The sequence below is a fragment of the Pongo pygmaeus genome, chromosome 16 (genome assembly GCF_028885625.2).
Source record: "Pongo pygmaeus isolate AG05252 chromosome 16, NHGRI_mPonPyg2-v2.0_pri, whole genome shotgun sequence".
NCBI lineage: Eukaryota > Metazoa > Chordata > Mammalia > Primates > Hominidae > Pongo > Pongo pygmaeus.
This window is the reverse complement of record NC_072389.2, coordinates 79,145,576-79,169,335: the sequence shown is the minus strand read 5'-3', so window position 1 is coordinate 79,169,335 and position 23,760 is coordinate 79,145,576. Positions and strand designations below refer to the sequence as shown.

The following is a 23,760-nucleotide window of genomic DNA, read 5'->3' as shown; positions in this document are numbered from 1 at the left end:
ACATTTCCCAAGTATCCCACGACTTCCCCATGCTTTCCCCCTCCCTGAACAGCAAGCGACTTAGTTCCCATGGAGGGAGAGAGTTCTTTCCTCACGTTAAGGCTCAGCACAATACTGTATAAAATGGTGAGGGGAGCTGCTGCAGAGCTGTAGATAGGAAGTGACTAGACACAGGGAAATGGGAAGTCAGTCAAGGGTTTCTGAGAGAGAATTGGAAAACAAACAAACAGCAAATACCTCTTATTGTGGTTGGGAAAAGATGGTTAGTGTAGACTTCACCTGGAAATGTTTGATCAAAAGTAGAGAAAACTAAGCCTGGGGAAATAATAAAGACAAAGCACATTAACAAAAGACAACAAACATAGAAATGTCTTGACTTTAATACAGTGATAGATTTCAAAGTGCTTTAAAGATGAAGCTTCCAGGAATAATATAGAGTGATTTTAAACATTTCTGTTCAATGTATTATAATATTTGACTCAAGTAGGTCATTTTTGTAGATAAGCTAGTGATCCCAGGTTATCTAAGCGCAGAATAGCACCAGAAGGTGAAGTATATATACCTTGCCCAGGACACAAGGTGGTGGGGGTGGTCTTGGGGCTGGGGGCCAAGGATAGAATTCAGTGAGATATATCTTCTAGGCCCAGCTTTGCCATTAGTAATACTTACGGCCTTGCACAAGTCATTTCACTTTTCCAGCTCTTAAAAAAAGAGTGGGATTCAATGAACTCTTAAGGGCCTTTCTAAAATTCTAGGAGCCCATAATACCAACACAATATTGCACTCGTTATATTTTCTCAGAATGAAATGTGTTTTAAAGTGCAATTCTGAAAACAACAACTTGTTTTGGGAATAGATATGGCTGGAGAGGAGGAACTGATGATGCTTTCTCAAGAATTTTGCCTCCACAAAATTTGGAAAATGCAAGTGACTTCCAATAGGAAGTTTGCTTTTAGAATCCACAATGTCTTTTTCTGCATAAATAATGGCCTATGGTTTGCCATAGGTTTAACATTTAAATGTGGGGAAAGCTATACATGTATTATGTAATTATTACTGTTCCAAGGCCCAGTGGTACAATAGGGAGTTTATTATAATAGGTACATAAATGATATGGCCTTTGTCTTCAGAATGGCAAGGTGGAGCCTGGTTTTCTAATTGAAGCCGAATTGTTTGGTGGTTCTTATAAAAAGGTGGTATTCAAAAGCGTAAGTGGGTTGTTACCAGTACAAGCACCCGTAATACTCCCATTCTTTCACGTCTAGGCCAGCTGGTCTTCAGGCTGTTGTCTGCGCTAGTGGTCATTTGCTTATAATCATTGTTTTTCCTTTCTTGACTTCCTCCAAAGTGGTAAAGTGAAATTCCTCATGTGGTCCTGTCTGCCCTCCCTCTTTTTCTAGTTTCCCCTCCTACCCCGTCCAACTCTCAGGCCAGGGCTACAGAGGATGGAAGGCTATTGCCCCCTATCATTGTGCACTCTTATTACAGAGCCAAGGATTGTCACCAGTGAAGAGGTCATTATTCGAGACAGCCCTGTTCTCCCTGTCACCCTGCAGTGTAACCTCACCTCCAGCTCTCACACCCTTACATACAGCTACTGGACAAAGAATGGGGTGGAACTGAGTGCCACTCGTAAGAATGCCAGCAACATGGAGTACAGGTGAGACGGCTGGGCAGCTCCTGGGAAGGTGGGAGGGAGTGTGGCTTACCTTACTTGACATTCATAATCCATAGTTGTGCCACGCAGGAGGGACATGAGATATATTTGGTTCTCCCTTTGAAAGTCCAATCCAGTATATCTCAGGTAAGGCCCAGTAGTCTAGAAAAGATTCCTAAAGGATTCTAATGAGCAGCCAGATTGGAGAATCATAGATGATCCCCTCACTATAATCATAGAGAAACTGAGGCCGTGAAGTAGTGATTTGTTCAGGGTAACAATGCTAGTCAGTAGGAGAGTCACACTTAGAATGTAGTCTCTTGACCTAATCCAGTCAGATTGAAGTTAGGTTTGAAGAAACAGATTGAAGTCTGCTTTGTGACTGTAGAGCAAGACATCTCCCTAAGCCATCTTTCCACTGGATAGATTTCCTAGTGAATTCCCTTTTAGGAGTGTGTAACATCACTGTAACCTGATATGGACCAGCGGATGCAGGGCTCTTGAATGATGTGGATTGAGGATGGTAGCCTGGACATATCCTTTGAAAAAAGGATATTTGCTGGCTAGAGTTACCCAGCACCCAAATATTTGGTGCTTTTTGGAATATCTAGAACACATGGCACCCTACCTTGCAGAATAGTTTGTTCCTGGTTGAAGACTCTCTGGAAAAGAATCAGCTAATCTTGCTTAGAAGGTTAGTGCAGTGCAAAGAAAGAGAGCACTGAAGTGAGACCAGGAAAGCCTGTGTATCCAGTGATAGCAAGGGCATTCTGCAGAATATTGCAGCATTGAGATCTTTTCACACCCCTTATTTAGTTGATCCAAATGAATTTGTGGATCCTCCTTTTTTCCCAAGCAAGGAAACTAAGATTTGAAGAGTGACTCTTGGCTGCTTTAAGGCCAAATACTGTATTTTAGTAAGTTCTAGAACCAAACCAAGGCTAGGTTCCAGGTCTTCTGATTTTCTAGAAATTTTTCTAGAATTGTTTTTATTTTCCCTGCTATGCCATCTACTTAGTGGCAAGGTAGTTAACCTATCTCCACTGTAGTTTCTTCTGATAAAAAAAAAATTAGAAATTTAGCCTCAGTGATTTCCTCATAGTTTGGAAAGGATTAATCAAATGAAGTTGTTAGGTGGAATGAAAAGCATTTTTTTCTTGTTCTGTCCATTAGTTTTACAGACTTGATTTTTTGTTGTTATTTTATTTTATTGAGACAGGGTCTGGCTCTGCCTCCCAGGCTGGAGTGCAGTAGTGCGGTCTCAGCTCACTGCAACCTCTGCCTCCCGGGCTCAAGCCATCCTCCCCGGCTCAAGCCATCCTCCCCAGTAGCTGGGACCACAGGTGCACACCACCACACCCGGGTAATTTTTTTTTTTTGTATTTTTTGTAGAGACTGGGTTTCGCCATGTTGCCCGGGCTGGTCTTGAACTCCTGAGTGCAAGCAGTCTCCCCACCTTGGTCTCCCAAAGTGCTGGAATTACAGGCGTGAGCCACCGCGTCCAGCCTTAGACTTGTTTTTTATGATACCTCCTTTAAGATAGCAGACATCCAATCATGTTTCTCTTGGGTCTTGTACTATTGCCTGCAAAGTGTTGAGCTTTAACTTCATGAAGTTTCAGCCTGACTTTATAAAATGCTTCTTCTTTTTTCCCCTCAGCTTATTTGAAGCTCTCCAAGGGTGTTGTGTATCTCTAGAGTTTTTCAGGGATTCTACATTTCGTGAAATAACAACTGATGAGTTCCTTGGGCTACCTGATAAGTCAACCTGAAGAGCTGATTTCAGAACCCTGCTTCTGCCCAGCCTATAGGGGACGTTATCCCTTTGCTTTAATTTCTTCCTAATAGCTAGTCCAAGGGAATGGTGTGGGGAGATTTTGAGCCTATAGGCATGGACTCAAGTGTGGGAGTTATCTTCCCAAGTATTTCTCAAAGAACTTAGAAGTCTAAGAACTTCAGTCTTAAGTTCAGGGCTGAGTTTGAGGAAGGAACAGCAGCTCTTTCTTCAGGGCTTAGACTCAAAGAACTTCAGTTTAAGCCCTGAAGAAAGAGCTGCTGCTCCTTCCTTGAACTCTGGAACACTTGTTGATAAGAGCAGCTGACTTGTCTGTTTTCCAGTTGGGAGCATAATGATTTAAGAAGAGGCATGGTGTCACATTGAGAAGACACCTTGACTGCTTCTCACAGAATATTGTGCTGCCATGTGGGTATCTTGAGACAGCCCTGGGGATAGGCTATGTCTCTCCTCGTCCATAGTCTCTTAACCTGTGTTTCATTTTTGGAATGAGCAATATAAGATGGATAAATGCATTAGGCCAGAGTGGTCAAGTTTAGGAGTTTTTCTTAGACATTAAATAGTGCAGTAGAGATTTGACCATCACAAGTATCATATTTTAACCCCTAAGCAAAAGAGCTAGAGCTCAGCCCTATATAAATATTTATCCTCTGATCTGGAGGCTGATGTTTTTCTTCTTTCTGTAATTACTCACTGACCTTTCTGCATGTGTTTGGTGTATGTGCTTGTAGGCCAGAGTGTACTGAGTTGATGTGTAGTTGACTCTCGGGGGCAAGAAAGCTTGTTTGGGATCACCCTGTGTGATTGAAATGAAGTGCTGTTCTGGCCATATATACTACTTTTTCTTTTCTTCTTTTTTTTTCGCAACAAGGTCTTACTCTGTCACCCAGGCTGGAGTGCAGTGGCATGAACATGGCTCACTGCAGCCTTGACCTCCCAGGTTCAAGTGATCCTCCCACCTCTTAGCCTCCCGAGTAGCTAGGACTATACGCGCACCACCATGCCCAGCTAATTTTTTTATTTCTTGTAGAGACAGTGTTTTGCCATGTTTCCCAGGCTGATCTCAAACTCCTGGGCTCAAGCAGTTCACCCACCTCAGCCTCCCAAAGTGCTGGGATTACAGGTGTGAGCCACCACGCCTGACCCATACACTCTTCTTATAGTCCTTCCTGTCACTCTGCTTAACTTGATCTGAATCTGTGCATAGATACTCACTCTGTGTTTGTGTTCACTCAGTAATTCATTCATTTATTTATTCCCCTGCCATATTCCAGGCACCAGGCTAGGTGCTCAGTATGGGATAGTATGCTGCATAAACTGCCTATCCACATAGAACTTGGTCTGTTGGGAAGCCAGACATCAATCAAGTAATCACATAAATATATAATCACACACATGATAAGTATTGTGAAGAAGCACAGAGTAGTGTGAGAGAGAATGTTGTGGAAGGGGATGACATTTAGATTGGGGCTGGAATAAACTGACATGTAAGCCAAGACCTGATGGAAAAGGAGTTAGGTAGACTAAGAGTGATGAGAAGAGCATTCTCTGTAAAGGAACATCTTGTGTGGAGGTTTTGAGGTGGGAACAAGCTTGGTGCATTGAAAAACTGAAGAGAGCCAGAAGAGCTGGACAGTGGCATGGGATGGAGCTAGGGATGTAGATAGGGGCCAGATCATGTAGGGCCCTAGGGTTTATCACCAGACTTTTTGCTGCATGTCTGTGGCTGATGCTCTGATGGCAGATTTTTTTTTTTTCTTTAAACTATGCCTGGGTCCTGTTAGCGAGTAGACTTGTGGAAACGCATGCTACTAAAAGACAAAGTAGGAAGAACAGAACTACCAAAACAAGGTCTTTGGAGAAGCTCAGAAAGCTTGTGCTTTTTGTTTGTTTGTTTGTTTTTCTTGTTTATCTAACTGGAACCACCAGGTGAACAAGAGGTTTTTAGTGATTTTTGTTTTTCTGAGACAGAGTCTTGCTCTGTCACCCAGGCTGGAGTGCACTGGCGTGATCTTGGCTCACTGCAACCTCTGCTGCCCGGGTTCAAGTGATTCTCCTGCCTCAGCCTCCCAAGTAGCTGGGATTACAGGCGTGTGCCACCACACCCGGCTAATTTTTGTAGTTTTAGTAGAGACGGGGTTTCAGCATCTTGGCCAGGCTGGTCTTGAACTCCTGGCCTTGTGATCCACCTGTCTCAGCCTCCTAAAGTGCTGGGATTACAGGGGTGAGCCACCGTGCCCAGCCGTGATGGTTTTATACTGTATATCTGAATATAAACTATAGTACTTTGGACATCCTTCTATTTTGATTACTTCTTTTGCATTTTGTTTCTCCCAATAGACCAGAGCATCCTAAGGTTAGGGACCATGTTGCCATTCCATCTTTGTATTCTTGGCACCTGGAAAAGAGCAAGACGTTAATGTTTTAGGATGCACAGAGAGGGATTTTTGCTTTTAGTTAGAAGGAGGTGAGTTGCATTAAGGGTTTGGAGAGCAGGATCCCTGATTGCCCCTTTGATTCTCCTTCTGTTGTATATTTTGACCGTTCCCAGTTTCCTCACTTGGTTTTTCTTCTCATCTCTGCAGGATCAATAAGCCGAGAGCTGAGGATTCAGGCGAATACCACTGCGTATATCACTTTGTCAGCGCTCCTAAAGCAAACGCCACCATTGAAGTGAAAGGTACAACCCAGCAGAGGCTGTGGTGTGAGCCTCTCACTCTCCTTCCAAGACAGTACCTTGGTCTGGAGTCCCAGTCTTCAAGCTCCTCTTCTTTCCATGTCGAGACACAATATAATGTTGTAGTTAGGCCACAGGCTCAGGAGCGTGGCTGCCTGGGTTTAAATTCAAACCCCATCATCTACTAGCTGTGTGGCCTTGGTGGTTTACTAACTTCTCTTTGCTTCCTTTTCCTCATTTTTAAAATGAGGATATCAGCAGTACTTACATCATGGGTTTTTTAGGAGGATTAAATAAGTTAATAGATTGAACTGCGTAAAATTGCTGTTTTTATATGTCAAAAATGTTTGAATGTTGGCAGCTCCTATGGCCCAAGGCTTTGTAAAGCTCTTAGATCAGTGCCTTACAAGTATGATTACATAGGTCTTCTGTGGGCCAGCAGGATTGAGGGGAAAGTACAGTGTGCAGAGTGGACATCAGCTCTTTGTGGATAATTCATTAGAATTTTAATAGAAACCTTTGAAAGATAAGGCAGTAGCAGAAAGTTCCAAGAAGGGCAAACAGAACTATAAAAGTTGGAGCTACCCAACATCATAAATTTCAGCTTTCCTAAGTTATTTCAAAGAAGCATCTGAGACCCAGAAAAGTGAAACCTCTAGCTGTCTGTCACACAGTGAGTTTGTGGCAGAGCTAGTCTAGAACACAGGTCTTGACCCCCAATCCAGTGTTTTTTTCTACTCTCACAAAATTATCATGAGAAGGCAGGGCTACTGTTTGAGGTCAGGTTTTTTATTTTCAGTCTTTCTCATTTTGCTTAGTAAGGACACAGACTTGTTCTTTAAATCCATAGAGTTATCCCTGGAAGCTAGAAGGACAAATTTAGGAGAAGGAAGGGGCTGTATAATAGGTATTCAGGTCTTCCTAAAATATTTGGGAGGTTAAAAATGCAGATTCAAGAAAGGCTTAGACACATTCAAAGTTTCCATTATATGGTGTTATCAAAAGAAAGTAATATCTTGGAGACACAGCCCTAAACTTGTGAGTTGATGTGGGGATGGCCGCTGCCTCCTCCAGCTGCCAGTTTAATTCTGAATGCCTAAAGGAGTTACAGTTACAGGTCACAGTGGGCCAGAGAACTTAGCATTTGATTTTTTTTTAGTGGCTTTTCTTGGAGAAACCTTGGTTTCTACCCATTTTAGAAGAATGCCACATGTATTCAACATGAGGATGAAGGATGTGGGAAAACATTTTCTTTAAGCCAGTGAGGGCTTTCCCCTGCCTAAGTGAGCTGAATTGTGTGGGGAGACCTCTCTGTGAGACTTGAGGCCATGTAGCATTCCTGGCTGCGCCTTCGGCACAAAGTCCAAGTGCAGAGAGGCAGGGTGGGTGAGGGAAGGAAAGAGTGGGGTGTCTAGTTCATTGTGCTCCCCAAGCCTAAGAGATAATTAGTCCTAACTAACTGTAATCGTTAGTGACTTTGAGTTAATGATTTCTAAATAGCACTTTCAAGAGTGGAAATCAAAATGGTTTTTCCATTTGTTTGGCTGCTTAGGAAGGTGGGGTTTAGTGGCCCTAGAGGCATCTTTCTTCATAGTCTCTTCAGCAGGTAGGAAGCAGCAGTTGCCAGGGTCAGAGAATAGGACGCTGTAGGCCAGGAGTATTTTCAGAGCAAGTTACAGCTTACATGTTATATTCAAGGTGCTTACTGTGCACTGTTGCATTCTCACTGTACAAATAACCCTGTGTGGAAGGTGAGGCAGGTGGTGGTATCTTGGTTTTACAGAAGTAGACCTTGAGGGAGTTCTGTTTTATAAATATCCAAAACCATATTCTGGACCACCTTGGGTAGATATACTGTGTGTTTATCTCTCAAGAAAATTTGCAAAGAATTCTAGTCTGTCTTTCCTTCTCCCCCCAACACCTGGATAGAAAAGAGCTCAATGTTTAATGTCTTGTCTTCCAAGTTATGGATAGTTGAGTCTGGTAAAGACTATGAACACTTCGCTTTTTCTGTATAAGTTTTAAAAGGTTTGCCATAGGCCCAGGATCATATTCTAAGCTAACCTCCAATTGTGGTTGGGGTAGAAAAACTGCCTTGCATTTAGAGTAGTACATGTCTGTATGTTAGTTCCCAAAACATTTTAATAGAAACTCTCATTTTATTCCCTTAGTGTCTCCGGGGTGGGGATAAGAGACAGTTATCTTTTTATAGCTGTAGTGATTTGAAAAATCTGCTGAGTAATAGAGAGTTAAGAGGTGGTTGTACTTGAGAACAGAGAGGTTCCGAGAACATCAGTGGCCGCTTGGCTGAAAGGAGTCTCTGAGAATCTTCCTGTGTGGCTTTAACTGAATCAGCACAACAGGGCATGTAATTCAGACCATGCGTGTATATTTCTTCAGCGTCTATTCTGCTCTCAGCCATTTCTTTCCCATCTGCCTTTTCCTGTCTTTCAGAACATTTCTGGGGTGTTGTTTGGGCTTCGCACTGTGGGAAGTGAAGGATTTAGCCTAGCCAGGGATTGGGCATTATCTGTCAGATTACCAAATCTTGAGTTATCTGTGGTCTACAAAAGAAAAGAAGGCTGAAGGAACCAGACAGAGGGACTGTGGCCTGGGAACAGAGCCAAGATGATTATGTTTTTTAACCAAAGCCTGTAGATCACCGTCAAGAAAGGAATTTGGAGGATAGGGGTATCTACGTGTAGTGGGGGAGGCCTTGTATCTGAAGCAGGTTTGTAAATTCTCTTCCCTTTTTTTTTTTTTAAGGACACAATGTGGCATAGCATAAACAGGAAGATACTGTTGAGGGTTACATTTCTCAGGTATTCGGCAGGTGGTCTGCACAGATGCGGAGAAGGAAGATGGAGCAGGGGCAGTCAGGAGAGGGAAGACAGCAGTGATGAGGCCTTGTGAAGCCCAAAGCCCCACCTCCCTGGGATTCACTCAGCTAATACTGAGGAGGGCATCTCTGTCCTCAGCTTGTGACTCTTCAGAGGCTGTGATACCAGAGTGCCCACCTTATAGAGAATTCATGAATGAATAGATGTTGAAATTTTCTATCCCTATAATTTTTCAACCTTTTGCCCCTTACTCCTTCCCTCTTCTGCTTCCTTCCTTTTCTAAAATTAAAAAAAAAAAAGTGCTCACAAAAAAAGCAAATTAAAAATCCCGATATCATTTACAAAGTAAAAAGAAAAAAATTGCTCTCATGACTCCCAAGCAGTATCCTTATCCCTTAACCATTTTGATTAGTACAAGAAAGAAGGAGTTTGAATTTTATTGCTGTTTTTGGAAAAGGATTTTGTTGGTCATCCAGTCCTTTGCAACAAATATGTCATTGCCTCTTGTGAGAGGCACATCCCAGCCCAGAAGGGGGTTGAGCCTGTTGTCTTACTAGGTTCATCTCACCCTCCTTATTGGACATTTCAAATGAGTTTCAGTCTTTGGGCTGCTGTGAGAGCCAGGATTGATCTTGTTTTTCTCTTCCCTACTCCTTAGCTTTCTCTATATTTGACTATTAAGAATAAAGGTTAGGATTTCTGTAAGTGGCTTTGCCCTGCCTTCCTATTTCCTACTCTGTCATGGTGCATTCAAGTGACATGTTAATCCAGACTGGCTAAGGCAGTGTGGTGGGATTGAAGATCATTGTGAAGAACAGTGATACCCAGACCACATTCACACGGCACTTTCAGCATGCACAGCATCTCCACTGCCCTTTCTTCACTGACAGTCAGGAAAGGCAGCTAGTGTGATAGGTGAGGATGCGTAGAGGTTGTGACATCCTTTAGGTTAGAACTGATGTCAAAGCAACCTGCTTCTGACTCAGAATTGCCGTGACTTGAGAAGTCTTTGAAGGCATAATAATATCATGAAGCTGCTAGGGCATTTTGAACATTAACTTCAGCCCAAAAACCATACCTGCACTTTCTTTTCCTCTCTTCAGGGTGCCACCCTGAACTTCCTTAATAAGAACAAGAATAGCTAACATTATTGCACACTTACTGTGGGTCAGGCACTGTGCTAGGTGCATTATTTGTTCCTTTTCTCTCCTTTAGTCTCCACAACTCTGTGGGATAAGTGTGATCATTATCTCTCCTTCCCAGGTGAGAAAATTGAGGCTTGAGGGAATAACTGGCCCAGTGTCACAGAGTTAACTGGTGAAGCCAGGGTTCTCACTCAGGCGCCCTAGCACTAGATCCTATGCTCCTAAGCACCAAGTCATGGTGCTCTGTTGAGCATGTAACATTTAAAAGGCCTTGACTAAGAGTTAGGAGAAATGTGTTCTAATCGTGGTCCTGCCATTAAACACAGTGACTCTGACCAGTCACTTCCCTTCTCTGGGTCTCAGCTTCCTCAAGTGCATGATGAAGTAGAATGAGATAGCTCATCTTTAAGGTTCCTTTGTTCTGTGTGGCTCTGACGGTCTAGGTTCCCTTATGTGGACGGAGATGACAGGTTGTGTATTAGGGTTTCCTAGAGGAACAGAACTTACAGGAGATACATATATGGGGGTTTGTTAAGTATTAACTTACATGGTCACAAGGTCCCACAATAGGCTGCCTGCAAGCTTGAGGAGCAAGGAGAGCCAGTCCCAGTCTCAAAACTGAAGAACTTGGAGTCCGATGTTTGAGGGCAGGAAGCATCCAGCACGGGAGAAAGATGTAGGCTGGGAGAGGTTGGTTATTGAAGGAAGTGATTTCCAAGCCCGTTTTCCTAGTGTTATTGGAAAATTTCAATTTGTCAGTTTTTCAGCTTGGAAAAGTCACCTGAATGACTCCCACACCTCTACCCACTCATCTCCCTGTCTTGTGGGGAGTATCTGACCTCCAGTACTGGTGCCAGGAAAGGTGATAGAACAATGGTTCTCAATTTTGATTTAATTCATATGAACTGTGGCTCGGGCATCAGATTAAGGTACATCAGGTGATTATGGTATACAGCCAGGGTTGAGGGTCACTGTCTTCAAGGAAACTTCTATACCTCTTACACAGTGGTTTCACCTGCAGAAGGAGGCACCTGTCCTAGACTGCTCTGGTGTTCACAACCAATGATGAATCTGCTGTGGGCAGAGAATGCTTGTTGAGCCAAAAGCCTGCATCCTTCTTGCTTCTGTCTTGACCGGTCTCATATTCCTTCGTGGGCATACTCTTGGCAAGCAGTAAATCTTCACTCTCCCACTGCCTTCAGCCAAGTGTTCATTTTGTCCACCACAAAGATAGGTGTTTTTGGGATTTGATAGGATGCATGAAGGAAGCAAATAGACCGTAAATGCAGAATCTCTGTGTTTACTTGGAAATAGGCTACTCATTGACAACACCTTTAAGGATAGATTTTCTTTGAAAATAAGTTATTAGGTTATGAACATGCTTTAAAAAGTGAGCACCAAGGCCAGGTGCAGTGTCTTACGCCTGTAATCCCAGCACTTTGGGAGGCCGAGACAGGCAGATCACAAGGTCAGGAGTTCAAGACCAGACCAGCCTGACCAAGATGGTGAAACCCTGTCTCTACTAAAAAATACAAAAATTAGCCGAGCGTGGCAGTGCGCACATGTAGTCCCAGCCACTCGGGAGGCTGAGGCAGAAGAATCGCTTGAACCCGGGAGGCGGAGGTTGCAGTGAGCTGAGATCGCGCCGCTGCACTCCAGCCTGGGCGACAGAGCGAAACTCCGTCTCAAAAAAAAAAAAAAAAAAAAAAGTGAGCACCATATAAGCAGTGTCTGTAAAGAGGCCTTATATCTTGATCACTTTCTTAAGTCTGTTCTGTTAACTTTATTTAATATCATCTGAAATGTGCCTCCATGGCCTGAGTTGACAGTTTCTACAGCATCCAGCCTGGCCTAGAAGCTGACCCTTTGCTCTAAGTACATCAGGTTGGGTAGCACAGGGTACTAAGGAACATGCATTTGTCCTCAGCCTGAGTCCCAGACTGCCCAGATAATGAAATTGGGTCAGGTGCTGTTGGGTAACTGAGACTCTTTTGGGACCCCTGTGTTGCTATTTATTAGGATACTGGAGGGATATCCATTAATCAGTGTGACTAGAATATGTGACTAACAAGGCCAGAGAATGAATGAATTCCTGAGTGGATCAGAGCTCTCTTCTAAGGGTCTTTTTGTTACTTTGTTGCTCCTACCCCTTGCCCTTGCCACTTAGTCTGTGCCCCACTAAGAGGGTAAAGAGAAGCACAGAGTATTGTCTCTGTCTCCTTCAGGATATGAAGGCTTAGTTAGACGCTCAGACCTGCTTTTAGACCAACAAAATCTGGTTAAGCAGTCCCTTATTAAATGGCAAGCCCATAGGAGGTGAGGCACTAAAATAGGCCATTAATCAGATAATTTATCAGTATCTGACATGATTAAACCTTATTTTTAGAGCTACAAACAGAAGTCCTGTTTGTATCAGCAAATGGGGAGAGCACATAGTAATCAGTATCTTTGATTTCTTAGAACTAATGACAGAGTCGAAGCCTTAGCTTTTCCTTTCCCTGACTGATGTTTAAATGCTTGACCCTGAGTTCCAACCATGTTCTAGATTAGTACGGATCAGTTGGTGAGTAATAGAGTCGAGATCAAGTCCAGATTTCCATGTTTTCAGGTCTGAAGCTCTGCTCTTTACGCTACACTAATACAGAGTGAAGTCTGACAGGTAAATGAGTTCTGCTTTGGGTCTAAGGTGTTTTAGCACATCTACAAGTAAAGATAACTTTTGGGCTCTTCGCTGTGCAGTTACCAGTAATACATGTTGTGTGTGTGTATATATATATATATATATATATACACACACACACACACACATAAATATATACATATATAAATATATATACATATATTTTTAAAGTTTTACTTTAAATTCCGAGATACATGTACAGAATGTGCAGGTTTGTTACATAGGTATACTTGTGCCATGGTGGTTTGCTGCACGTGTCAACCCATCATCTAGGTTTTAAGCCCCGCATGCATTAAGTATTTGTCCTAATGGTCTCCCTCCTTGCATGTTGTATATTTTTATTTTTGTGGACTCTGTTCTAGTTTATTTTCCCCTCAGTATGTTAAAGTACAAAAAGCATGGTCTTTGGATTCAGACAACCCTGAACTTGGATTCTAGCTTTACCATTTAAACATTAAATTACTTTTCCAAACTTGAGTTTTCCAGTTTTAAAAAGTGGGGTAATGTCTGCTTCATCAATTGGTATATTTGTATCTATACATACAAATATGCATAATAAATTACCCCGAAACTTAGTGGCATAAAATGATAAGCACTTACCACCTCACAGTTTTCGTGAGTCAGTAATTAGGGAGCAGCTTAGTGGGGTGTTCTGGCTTGGGGCCTTTCCTGAGATTTTGGTCAAGCTGGTGGCTGGAGCTGCAGTCATCTGAAAGCTTGACCAGAGCTGGAGGATCCACTCCATGTGTACAGCTCACGCACATGGCTCTTGGCAGTGGCCCTCAGTTCCTCAGTGTGCCGGCCTCTCCATTGGTTGGTTGAATGTCCCCTAGTATGGCGGCCACCCTTTCCCAGAGTGTTGAATAAAGAGGGGAAGTGGTGTTCTCCTCCCACACACCAAGGCAGGAGTGAAGACTGTTTCTAGCCCCCTTCCCAATCTTGACCTTTAAGTCTGGGTCCTTTCAGAGTAGTGACTTTTCAGAGGCAGTGCAGCTGCCGACTCAACTTTTAGCATACTAGATGGTTCTAATGTACAGTCTTGGAAATGAGTCCCCAAAGCAAAAGCTGATAGTACTGAATTCATAGTACTATTGCCAATAACTGACCCAAAGTGGGTGTCCTCTTTGGGTCAAAGGAGAATGAAAATGGGAAAATGTACCACATATAAGCTGATACCTGAAATTTATATCTCAAACATAGAACATTTCCCTGAACTCCAGACTTGCTGTTTTACTGCCTACTTGATATTTTTACTTGGATTTTTTTTTTTTTTTTTTTTTTGAGACAGAGTCCCCTCTGTCGCCCAGGCTGGAGTGCAGTGGTGCGATCTCAGCTTACTGCAAGCTCCACCTCCCGGGTTCGTGCCATTCTCCTGCCTCAGCCTCCAGAGTAGCTGGGACAACAGGCGCCCGCCACCGCGCCCGGCTAATTTTTTGTATTTTTAGTAGAGATGGGGTTTCACCGTGTTAGCCAGGATGGTCATGATCTCCTGACGTAGTGGTCCGCCTGCCTCGGCCTCCCAATACTTGGATGTTAAATAAGTATCTTTTTTGTTTGTTTGTTTGTTTTTGAGACAGAATCTTACTCTGTCGCCCAGGCTGGAGTACAATGGCATGATCTCGGCTTACTGCAGCCTCCACCTCCCGGGTTCAAGCGATTCTCTCGCCTCAGCCTTGCAAGTAGCTGGGATTAACAGGCACCTGCCATTATGCCTGGCTAATTTTTGTATTTTTGTAGAGACAAGGTTTCACCATGTTGGCCAGGCTGGTCTCAAACTCCTGACCTTAGGTGATCCGCCCACCTCGGCCTCCCAAAGTGCTGGGATTACAGGTGTGAGCCACTGCACCTAGCCAGCCACCACACCTAGCCATATGTTAAATAAGTATGTTAAACTTACCATGTTCTAGACCTTGACCTTCTGGTTTTTACCACCACTGTTTCTCAGTCTTTTAACAAAACAAACTAAGATTAAGCAAACAAAAAACACTCTTATTCTTTTGCAGTCTTCCTCAACTTAGTAACTGTCAACTCCATTCTCACAGTTACTCAGGCCGAAACCTTGGTGTCATCCTTGACTCCTTTTCTTTTCACAGTCCACATTCAGTCCATTAGCAAATATGTTAACTCAACCTCCAAAATATACCTGGAATCTCACCATTTCTCTTTATTTCCACTGTTACTGCCCCCATGGAAACCAGCCTCTCCCTTGCCTGGGTTACTCTAATAGCCTCCTGCTTGGTCTTGCTTCCACTGCTGTCTCTGCAGTTCTTGTTCACATAGTAGCCACGGGGAGCCTGTTAAAACACACCCATCATTTTATACCTGCACATAGTATTCACCAGTGGCTTCCCAGCTGACTCACTGTAACTGCCAGAGTCATTATGGTGGCCTACAAAGTCCTGTCTAATCTGGGTCCCCAGTCTCTCTGATTTCTTTTATCTCCTGCTCTCTTCTCCTTGCTTTTACTATGTTCCAATCAAATCCTCTTTGCTGTTCCTTGTAGATAACAAGCACAATCCTACCTCAAGACCTTTGCATTTCCCTCGACCTGGAGTGTTCTTCTTACAGATATGTGTGACCTACTCCCTTCTTTTCTTTTTTGCTGGGAGACCAGAGTTTTATTACTATTCAAATCAGTCTCCCCTAGCATTCAGGGAGCAGAGTTTCTAAGGATAACTTGGTGGGTCGGGGGAAGCCAGTGAGCCAGGAGTGCTGATTGGTTAGAGCTGAAGTCATAGGGAGTCGGAGCTGTCTTCTTGTGCTCAGTCAGTTCCTGGGTGGGGGTCACAGGATCAGATGAGCCAGTTTATTGATCTGGGTGGGGCCAGCTGATCCATCAAGTACAAGGTCTTCAAAATATCTCAAGCACTGATCTTAGGAGCAGTTTAGGGAGGGTCAGAATCTTTTAGCCTCCAGCTACATGACTCCTAAACCATAATTTCTAATCTTGTGGCTAAATGTAATGTTAGTTCTACGAAGGCAATCTAGTCCCCAGGCAAGAAGGGGGTCTGTTTTGGGAAGGGGTTGTTACCATCTTTGTTTAAACTATAAGTTTCTCCCAAAGTTAGTTCAGCCTGTGCCCAGGAGTGAACAAGGACAGCTTGGAGGTTAGAAGTAAGATGGAGCAGTTAAGTTCGATCTCTTTCACTGTCTCAGTCATAATTTTGCAAAGACGGTTTCAGTCCCTCCCTTTGGGTTTTATAACACCTTAATCTTAAGGTGTAGGCTCTGAAGATGGGAAAAGGCCGTTGATCACTCTGGCTTCTTCCTGTTGATAGGGGACATTGTGGGAATGGCAGTGAACCCCAAGGTGAGAAGAGTGGAACCGCCTTGTAACTGTCTGAGTGTTCTCATGCAGGCCTGGCTAGGATTCCAAGGCTTGTGTGGGAAAAACATTACTACTCTCATCTATAGTTTTACTACAGTGTTTAAGTGAACAGCCTACTATGAGGTAAATAACGAGTCCTAGGATGAGGAGTACAATTCCCAATTTTAAAAGCAAAGATTTGAAAGCATTAGTCTGGGGACTTCCAACCCACAAAGAATTTAGAATTTCATCTAAACTGCAGAAAAAAAACTCAACAGCTAACAACAGTATACTATAGTTTTTCTTTTGAAGCATAATTTTTCTCTCTCCAGTCCCCATTTTTATTAAAAACAAATCATGATAGAACTGATTTATTTATAAAATAAACTTATTCTTACTGTACTTCGCCTGATTATTTGCATAAAGTGCAGCAAGAATAGTTATTTTTCACTTAGGCTTTTTAAATTGGCTTTGACAGAACTCTGTTCCATGAAGAATCTCAGATAAGACTTTTAAAAAGTTGAGCCCAGCCATGGGTTTGTACCCTCAAATACTTATGAGTTGGACAAATTCCTCTCCTCTTGAGGTCCCAAGATAACTTGGGGTTCCTGGCCTGTTAGAAAGTGACATTCTTAGCCAGGCGCAGTGGCTCACACCTGTAAACCCAGCACTTTGGGAGGCCGAGGCGGGTGGATCACTTCAGGTCGGTAGTTTGAGACCAGCCTGGCCAACATGGTAAAACCCCATCTCTACTAAAAATACAAAAATTAGCCAGGTGTGGTGGCAGATGCCTATAATCCCAGCTACTTGGGAGGCCAAGGCAGAAGAATCACTTGAACCCGGAAGGCGGAGGTTGCAGTGAACCAAGATCACACCACTGCATTCCAGCCTGGCCAACAGAGAGAGACTCCGTTTCAAAAAAAAAAAAAAAAAAAAAAAGTGACATTCTTTACTTACCACAGGTCAGGAACCTTGTATATACTCCCTTATTTTCTTCACGACCATGCTAAAGTTCATCTCATCACAAAAGCCTTACCCAACCAGTCTGACATATCTGGTGTGTAGTGGGTGCTCAGCAGGTGTTTGCCAGATGAATGAAGCATGGCTGGCTGAAGCAGCACATGGTAACCCTTCGGACATGCTGGGTCCTGTGTGGCTATGGAGCCTGCTCCTTGGAGTGCTTGGAATTTATGAACTGAAGTAAGATCTGAGAAAGGGTGACCAGGTTGAACAGTCAGCCTAAGAAGTGACTGAGTAGCTGTGGGAAAACTCTGGCTTTGTGGGAATGAGATAGAGCCAGGTAGACCACTTCCTTCTGTAGTAAGAAACTTTGCCTGGGAAAAACAAAAGATATTTCCTTTGAAACGTACTATCTAGAAAACACTTCACATTGAGTGTTACTCAGCAGGCCTCAGTTTGGTAGGGACTGGTTACAGAGACAGATTGGGGCCTTGCCCAGTGCATGCCCATCCAGGTGCCTCTGGAGGGTGAGTCTAAAACCAGTTTGTGCCTGGGAAGCACATTCTGTGACTAGTAGGACTTCGCATTGTTTTTAAGCCAAGAAAAGCCAAGCCAGTCAAAGGTGGAACATGAGATTAGCCCCAATGCAATTGTACAGGCTTCTGCAGTCTCAAGATGAATGTTTTGACATCCTATTCATCTATCCAGGAACAGTGGGAGGTAGACAAGGACACGAGGTGTCTCCATTTGATAATGGCTATAGCAGCAAAGCCCAGAATAACGAAAGAACCAACAAAACTGGAATTGGGACCAAGGCATATCGATTCTCTTTCCTATCTTGGATAACGGAGTGACATCCAGCCTGCTTTGACTTTTATTGCTCTCAGATTACTGTAACCCAGCCGGGCGTGGTGGCTCACACCTGTAATCCCAACACTTTGGGAGGCCAAGGCAGGAAGATCATCTGAGGTTAGGAGTTCAAGACCGGCCTGACCAACATGGTGAAACCCCATCTCTCCTAAAAATACAAAATTAGCCGGGCGTGATGGCTCACGCCTGTAATCCCAACACTTTGGGAGGCCAAAGTGATCTGCCTCTGGGAGGCAGATCACCTGAAGTCAGGAGTTCAAGACCTGCCTGACCAACATGATGAAACCCCATCTGTCCTAAAAATACAAAATTAGCTGGGCGTGGTGGCGCATGCCTGTAATCCCAGCTACTTAGGAGGCTGAGGCAGGAGAATCGCTTGAAACTGGGAGTTGGAGGTTGCAGTGAGCCAAGATCACACCATTGCACTCCAGCCTGGGCGACAAGAGCGAAACTCTGTCTCCAAAAAAATTACTGTAACTGGCGAAGCATTGGCGGGTAATATAGTTAAGATAAAATAAAGCTAAATCCAAAGAATTAGCTTTTATCTCAGGCTTCTTTGATCCTTGAAACTTACTTAATTTTTAGACTACAGTTGCTGTTTATTTCTTCCTAAGTGATCCCTATAAATAGAGAAGACCAATGGCCTCTAGCATGTCTTGAAATTCCTTCTATTATTGGGTTCAGTCTAGGAAATTGTTGCAAATCAGGTGTCCAAGGCAGATTCTTAAGTTGTTAATAAAAGGTCTTAGGGCCAGGTGCAGATGAAACACCTGTAATCCCAGCACTTTGGGAGGCCAAGGTGAGAGGATCACTTGAGGTCAGGAGTTCAGGATCAGCCTGGGCAATATAGTAAGACCCTGTCTATACAAGAAATTTTAAAATTAACCAGGTGTGGTGGCATGTGCCTGTAGTTCTAGCTACTCGGGAGCTGAGGATCACTTAAGCCCAGGAGCTTGAGGCTACAGTGAGCAGTGATCATGCCACTATGCTCCAGCCTGGACGATAGAATAAGACCCCATCTCAATCAGTCATTCAATTAAAAAAAAATCTCTTGGGACACTGGTTGAATTTCCTGTTCATTCCTTTCTTCCTCCTTGTGAAGACCAGTTTCTGGATTCCCTCTTTCCTGGGAGAGCCTTGGTCACTGTTACTCATTGAGTAGCTTCTCCAAGCATTCATTGTTTTTACATACCTTGTAATAGGACTTGATTGTAGTTGTTTTATCTCAGAATCTCATTTCCTTAAGGGAATGTGTGATATTTGACAGGATGCATAATTGTTGTTCATGCAGGTGTTTTAAGAAAAAACTTGGGCTGATAGAAGAGATAATAGTGTTTGTTTGCATTTTCTTTAAAGGTGGGCTTAATTGAGGGCAGTTGGACCTGCATCCTTTTCCAGTAGGTTGGAGAATCACCTACATTAGTAGAGCCTCATATATTAGCAACCCTGGTATCTGCCTGGGCATCTTTAGCGGGTGGGGGGTAGAGGATGGAGTTGGTCCTTTTACCCTATTCTGACCTGAAATGCTCTTCATCAAAGCTGAGTATGACAGTAAGCATAAAGACTGACTACATTACAAGCAGGGCTCTGAGCCAGAAGGTGGGGCCTTTGTATCCTGTTTGGAGTAGGCTTCCATGGTAACTGCGTCTAACGCTTTCTCACAGCCGCTCCTGACATCACTGGCCATAAACGGAGTGAGAACAAGAATGAAGGGCAGGATGCCACGATGTATTGCAAGTCAGTTGGCTACCCCCACCCAGACTGGATATGGCGCAAGAAGGAGAACGGGATGCCCATGGTGAGTAGGAGGCAGGCCTGGGTCTCTGGTTGCTGGAGTTTTCCCTGCAGAGGTCCAGACATGTGGGTCAGTTACTGTAGTAGCTGTATCCTCAGATGCGTGCATGGCGAGGGTCACCCTTTCTAGAGTCATGAACGGTTTACAGCATGAATCGAGAGGTCATTGACAGTCTCTTCCAGGACAAAAATCCCTGTACATGGTTTGTTAAAGCTGTCCATCTGGTAAGAGATTAGATTGCTCACTGTATTAGTCTGTTCTCACATTGCTATAAAGAACTTCCAGAGACTGGGTAATTTATAAAGAAAAAAGGTTTAATTGGCTCATGATTCCACAGGCTTTACAGGAAGCATTGCCGGGGAGGCCTCAGGAAACACAGGAAAGATTATCTTTCCTATCTTAGACAACAGAGTGACATCTGGCCTGCTTTGAGTTTTATTGCTTTCAGATTACTGTAACTGAAGGTGAGGCATTGACAGGTAATATAGTTAAGATAAAGCTAAATCCAAAGAATTAGCCTCCCCCTCAGGCTTCTTTGATCCTTGAAACTTACCTATTTTTTAGACTGCAGTTGCTGTTTATTTCTTCCTAAGTGATCCCTGTAAGTAGAGAAACTTAGAATCATGGAGGAAGGTGAAGGGGAAGCAGGCAGGTCCTAGGTGGCTGGAGAGGAGGAAGAGAGTGAAGGAAGGAGGTGCTACACACTTTTAAACAACCGGGTCTTATGAGAATTCACTGTCAGGAGAACAGCAAAGGGGATATCCGCCCCCATGATCCTGTCACCTCCCACGAGGCCCCCTCTCCAACACTGGGGATTATAATTCAACATGAAATTGGGGTGGAGACAAAATCCAAACCATATCACTTGCCTTCAGGATAGGACACTGAAAGAACGGAGCCTAATTCTCGTCCATTTATCCTGAAGAAAATACTGTTCTTGAAGTGGTCTTAGAGAACCTGCCTTGTTTTTTTTAGTAGGAAACAAGGTACTGAGGGCAATTGTTAGTACATTCCTGCAACACAGAACATACTGATAAGGAATTGGGGCAACCTGAGGAGGCCCAAGGTACTGAGGGCAATTACTAGTACATTCCTGCAACACAGAACATACTGATAAGGAGTCGGGGCAACCTGAGGAGGCCCAAGGGCAGCCTTGGCAGCGTTAGACACTGGGAACCTGACGGTATTCACCCCAGAAAAGGTCAAAGAGAACATCTTTTCCGATCAGTGGGATGATTCATGATGGTATTTGGAGAGTTAGAGCTTTAGACCCTCACTTTCTCTCTCCTTATGATTGTTGACCCGTTACCTTTTCTGTCAGAGAGAGTGTCAAGCATTCCTCTGATCCCATGGATCCTCTTTGATTATCAGTCTTCAGAATCCAAAAGGACCTTAAAGATCATTAATCCATCTTCTTTGGAAGGGTTCCATAGTAGCCAAGATAAATTAGTGGCAAAACCAAGAGTTGTATCTAGTTTTTTTAAATTTCAAGTCCATTATTCTTCCTACTTCATGACATCTCGATAATAAAATGTTGAGTTGTGATAATGACTCCAACATCAGCGATGATTTCAGAGACCCGTTAACGAGGAGCAGGATGAGGATTGGCGAGGTGAAGGTGCTGAGTTGAGTCTTTTTTACAAGACACTGAACTTTCTAAGGCACTGGAGAGGAAATGTCCACTTCTCTCTGCTGGTCACTGGGAAGGAGTGCCCTTGAGCTTTTGCCAAAGCAGGTTGAAATTAACTCAGTATGTGTTTTAATCTGAAAGATGAAGCTTGAGGCATCACAGACTAGCTGTTTTAAAAGCTACGAGTTCCCCATTTCAGATGTACCTGCACTCAAATGCTGACAAGATTGTATGCCATATCTAGAATCATTTCCAGGATAATATTCCCCCTTTTCTCTCCTATTTCTGATTGTGCTTTAGTTGTTGCAGGGTAAAGACACTTGAGTCTGTTTTTTTCCCTGCCGGGATCTCATGAGCTGAGTGCAGTGAGCCATCCCGCTGAGTCCCGACCTCTGCCTGTGCACTCTTGCACCTCTGCCTTCACACCCATGCAAATCCCTGCCTGCACTGCTCCTCCCTGTTTGATCAGCTGTCCTCCTCCACAGTCTAGTGCAAATGTTAGCTCATCTGTGAAGCTTTCCCTGACTCTTTCCAGCAGTGGCCACTCACTGTGCCCTACAGCACTCTATACACACGCTCTGTTGGGGCTTCTTAACACATTCCTGTAATCAGTCATCCCTTTTTGGATGTCTGGTTCCCTTTTGAGGCCAAGCTCCTTATTCATTTTTAGGTCTGTCTTCTCCCTATCTCACCTTCTCCCTCCCACCTACCCTTAGTAGGATATAAAGCATGCAGCATATTTTAGTAAATATTTGTTCTATTTTATTTGTTTGTTTTGTTTTGTGTTAAGACAGGGTCTTGATCTGTCTACCAGGCTGGAGTGCAGCAACCTCCTGGGCTCATGTGATCCTCCTGCCTCAGCCTTCCGTGTAGCTGGGACCACAGGTGTACACCACTATGCTCAGCTAATTTTGTTTTTGATTTTTTTGTAGAGATGGGGTCTCAGTTTGTTGCCAAGGCCAGTCTTGAACTCCTGGGCACAAGCGATCCTCCCACCTTAGCTTCCTAAAGTGCTGAGATTACAGGCTTGAGCCTCTATGCCCAGCCATAAATATTTGTTGATTGATTGAATAACCTTTCCTCTAACCCTGTAGTCCTTAAATGAAAGGAAAGTTATGAATTTCCCCCAGTCTGACTAGGAGTGAGTTCTTAGCATTGTTTGTGGAGGAAGTTTAAGGAGACTTCCTCAGAACTCACCAAGCGTGAAGTCAGTGTGCTGACTCTGAGGTCATCAGAGAGGCCTGAGGTCCCCGAGGCATGCCTGACTGTAGGGGTTGCACCCCTCCTCCCGCCGTCCTCTTTCTGCTGTGGTTTCTTACCTGGTGTTTGAGGCAGCATTTACTAGGTTGTTGGACTTTTCTGAGTCTCCAGGCAGTAGGACCTGCGCTCACTTCATGGAAGTCGGGGAAGTCTAGAGGACCGATGGTAAGGGGGGCTTGCCTGGCTCTGTCAGAAGTGTGTTGATTTGTTGTTGTTGATACTGAAGGGAAATCATTAATGAAATGCTCCTAGACACTGCTTCCTCGTTCTGGCTGGTGCCTGAAAAGAACGGAGAGCAATGTCACCCTCTCTTGAACATTAGCTCAATTACTCACTCTCACCTTTGTGTATTCTCACTTTTTTGCAGGACATTGTCAATACCTCTGGCCGCTTCTTCATCATCAACAAGGAAAATTACACCGAGTTGAACATTGTGAACCTGCAGATCACAGAAGACCCTGGCGAGTATGAATGTAATGCCACCAACGCCATTGGCTCCGCCTCTGTTGTCACTGTCCTCAGGGTGCGGAGCCACCTGGCCCCACTCTGGCCTTTCTTGGGAATTCTGGCTGAAATTATCATCCTTGTGGTGATCATTGTTGTGTATGAGAAGAGGAAGAGGCCAGATGAGGTTCCTGACGGTAAGAGCATCCCTACAAAATAGCTGTACTGCTGGGGTTGGTTCCTTCGGGTGGTTTCCAAGTACCCAAAGAGGACTATAGGGATGTTGGGATTCAATCCCTAAAGGAAAGAAGGAAAATTCTTATACCAGTTCCTAACCCCCTACCCGTAAGAGTTTTTTATTTTTATTTTTTATTTTTATTTTATTATTATTTTTTTTGCATTAGCCATCTAGAGCTGTCCTTAGCTCTCTCCCTCTGTTTGGGTGTTTTCCAAACCCTAGTCCCATCTGCCTTTCAGGCCCCATGTGGTGAATGGGCAGCTGTCAGTCTCTTTGTTCAGCTCTGTCCTCCTTCAATACAGATCATCAGGCAGATTGAGCTTGAGGAGAATCCAAGTCAAGCCTAGAAGCCACCCCAAGATGGCAGGCCACCTGGCCTTTCAGGCAGATTTAAGGTATCTAACTGGTTGTCACATGGTTGCCTGGTGTAGCCCCTGTAGGTAACTGCCCCAGCCCAGTCAGA

At 43.9% G+C, this 23,760-nt stretch overlaps 1 protein-coding gene across 2 annotated transcripts in view; it reads left to right on the top strand.

The window, feature by feature from the left end:
• The window catches only part of NPTN (neuroplastin), a 77,797-nt gene that overhangs the window by 38,356 nt on the left and 15,681 nt on the right, over window positions 1-23,760 (top strand). For both annotated transcript variants that reach the window (XM_054451571.2, XM_054451570.1), the window contains 4 exons: window positions 1,489-1,660; window positions 6,037-6,131; window positions 19,595-19,728; window positions 22,983-23,256. In XM_054451571.2, coding sequence (XP_054307546.1) covers window positions 1,489-1,660; window positions 6,037-6,131; window positions 19,595-19,728; window positions 22,983-23,256 — 675 coding nt within the window. The remainder of the gene's footprint in view (window positions 1-1,488; window positions 1,661-6,036; window positions 6,132-19,594; window positions 19,729-22,982; window positions 23,257-23,760) is intronic.